This window comes from Trypanosoma cruzi, genomic scaffold (genome assembly GCF_000209065.1).
Source record: "Trypanosoma cruzi strain CL Brener 1047053516811 genomic scaffold, whole genome shotgun sequence".
Lineage (NCBI taxonomy): Eukaryota > Euglenozoa > Kinetoplastea > Trypanosomatida > Trypanosomatidae > Trypanosoma > Trypanosoma cruzi.
The window spans coordinates 1-1,710 of record NW_001849194.1 but is presented as its reverse complement, the minus strand read 5'-3'; the positions used below and the strand labels follow the sequence as shown (position 1 = coordinate 1,710).

Sequence of the window (1,710 nt, the reverse complement as noted above, 5' to 3'; positions counted from 1 at the left end):
TGCAGTTGGGAGAGACACCAACTGCCGACGAGGCACTCAGAATTGGGCTTGTGGATGCCGTGGTTGAGGAGGAACAACTACGCGAGGCTGCGGTGAGGGAAGCGGAGCGCTTCATGGCGATCCCACAGCAATCACGATGGATGTCACGAGACATGATGCGACGTGAGTTCCTGCAGCACATCGCAACAGACGAAGATAGAGAGTATGACACGCAGTTTGTGGTGGAACTTATGATGAACCCAGAGGTGCAGAAGGGACTGGGTGCCTACTTGGCTCGTCTCAAGGGGCAGCACGTGAAGAAGTAACTTATTTTTTTCTTGTTTTTCCCTTAGAACCATGCATGCCCACGCAATATTTATACATTTATACACCTATGCATGCATGTATGATGACGGCTGATGGTACAAGCCGGAAACGGCGGGAAGACTGACTGAATGCGTGGGAACGCAGCGGAAAGAACGTTAAAAGAAGCAAAAAAATAAAAAATAAAAAACAAAAAAAGAAAAGAAAAGAAGGCAACATTTGTATTTTTTATTATTTTTTTAATTTTTTATTTTACACAACAGAGAGGGAGAGAGAGGGGGAGGGGAAAGTGGGGAACCAACGAAGAAAAATAAACAAAATATGACAATTGCCCTTACAAATAATCCCGCCTGCAGAAAACACTTCGTCATTGCCAATACAACAACAACAAAAAAAAAAAACTATAAAAAAACAAGAAAACTGAGGCAGTTGCATAAAAGATCCGGAAATAAATAATGAAAAAGAAGAAAAAACAAAAAAAAAAGCAACACTTTCCGAAACATTTTTTTTTTTCTTTTTTATGCCACACAACATAACACACGTTTCCCAGTATACATACATACATATATATATATGGACGACTTTAATTTGTGCCACATCAATAAATACCACGCGGAGAATACAGAAACACATCGGCAAATATAAATATAAATATATACGTGCGTAACCACATGCCAAATACAAAAACCCTCCATACAACAACCGTCTTGACAAACACTTTACATGCATTTTCACGAATTTGAATATGTCTTACTTTATTTTTATTTTATTCACAAAGAGTGGGACAAAGACGAAAAGAAAAGAAAAAAAAAACATTTGATGGGGATAACAATTCATTATTTATATAATAAAATAACAAATAAAGACACATGTACCATACAACAAATGTGAATTAAAACAATAAAAAGCAGAAGATGTGGTTTGACCTTGCGCACCGCCTGTTCCCGACCGCGAGGTACATTGCGAAGGGCGATGACGACATGTTCCTCCGTGTGCCGCTGTTTGTTGCTCACCTGCGCCTCCTTCCGCGCCGAGGGATCTACATGGGATACCACATGCTTCCTCCCTCTGGTCCGGAAAGATATATAAGAGGTTACACGTTTATGGTTGGCTGGTGCTACACCCTGTCGAGGGATGTGGCGGAGGCGTTGGTGTCGTACAAGCCGCTGCGCCGCCTGGCCTACCTGCCGTACAGCAAGGAACGCGACCACGAGTTCGCACCCCTTCTTTTTTATGAAGAAGACGTCATGGTCGGTTGGGTTCTTGGGAGTGTATTAAAGTACAAGCCAATGGTATACGTCGAGATGCAGGATTGTCATTTCCATGACGTTCGCAATGGCACGGGGCACTCGCAGGTGGTGCCGACCTCGATGTGTGTCCATCACGTGCGGGGAGACGACTACGCTG

General features: G+C 43.0%; 2 protein-coding genes across 2 annotated transcripts, besides 6 other annotated features; both read left to right on the top strand.

Annotated features, from left to right (window-relative positions):
* On the top strand, nt 1-305 carry Tc00.1047053431357.10 (3,2-trans-enoyl-coA isomerase, mitochondrial precursor, putative; the record flags this gene model as incomplete). The annotated part of the gene is made up of 1 exon (XM_797365.1): nt 1-305. A coding segment is annotated over one exon (305 nt), but the record flags the coding sequence as incomplete, so codon positions are not given.
* Nucleotides 1-1,710: a sequence feature (areas not merged during assembly with more than two copies in the genome that could not be assigned to a particular haplotype).
* Nucleotides 473-514: a sequence feature (A-rich).
* Nucleotides 526-558: a sequence feature (AT_rich).
* Nucleotides 684-787: a sequence feature (A-rich).
* Nucleotides 941-961: a sequence feature (AT_rich).
* Nucleotides 1,139-1,167: a sequence feature (AT_rich).
* On the top strand, nt 1,218-1,710 carry Tc00.1047053431357.20 (UDP-Gal or UDP-GlcNAc-dependent glycosyltransferase, putative; the record flags this gene model as incomplete). The annotated part of the gene is made up of 1 exon (XM_797366.1): nt 1,218-1,710. A coding segment is annotated over one exon (493 nt), but the record flags the coding sequence as incomplete, so codon positions are not given.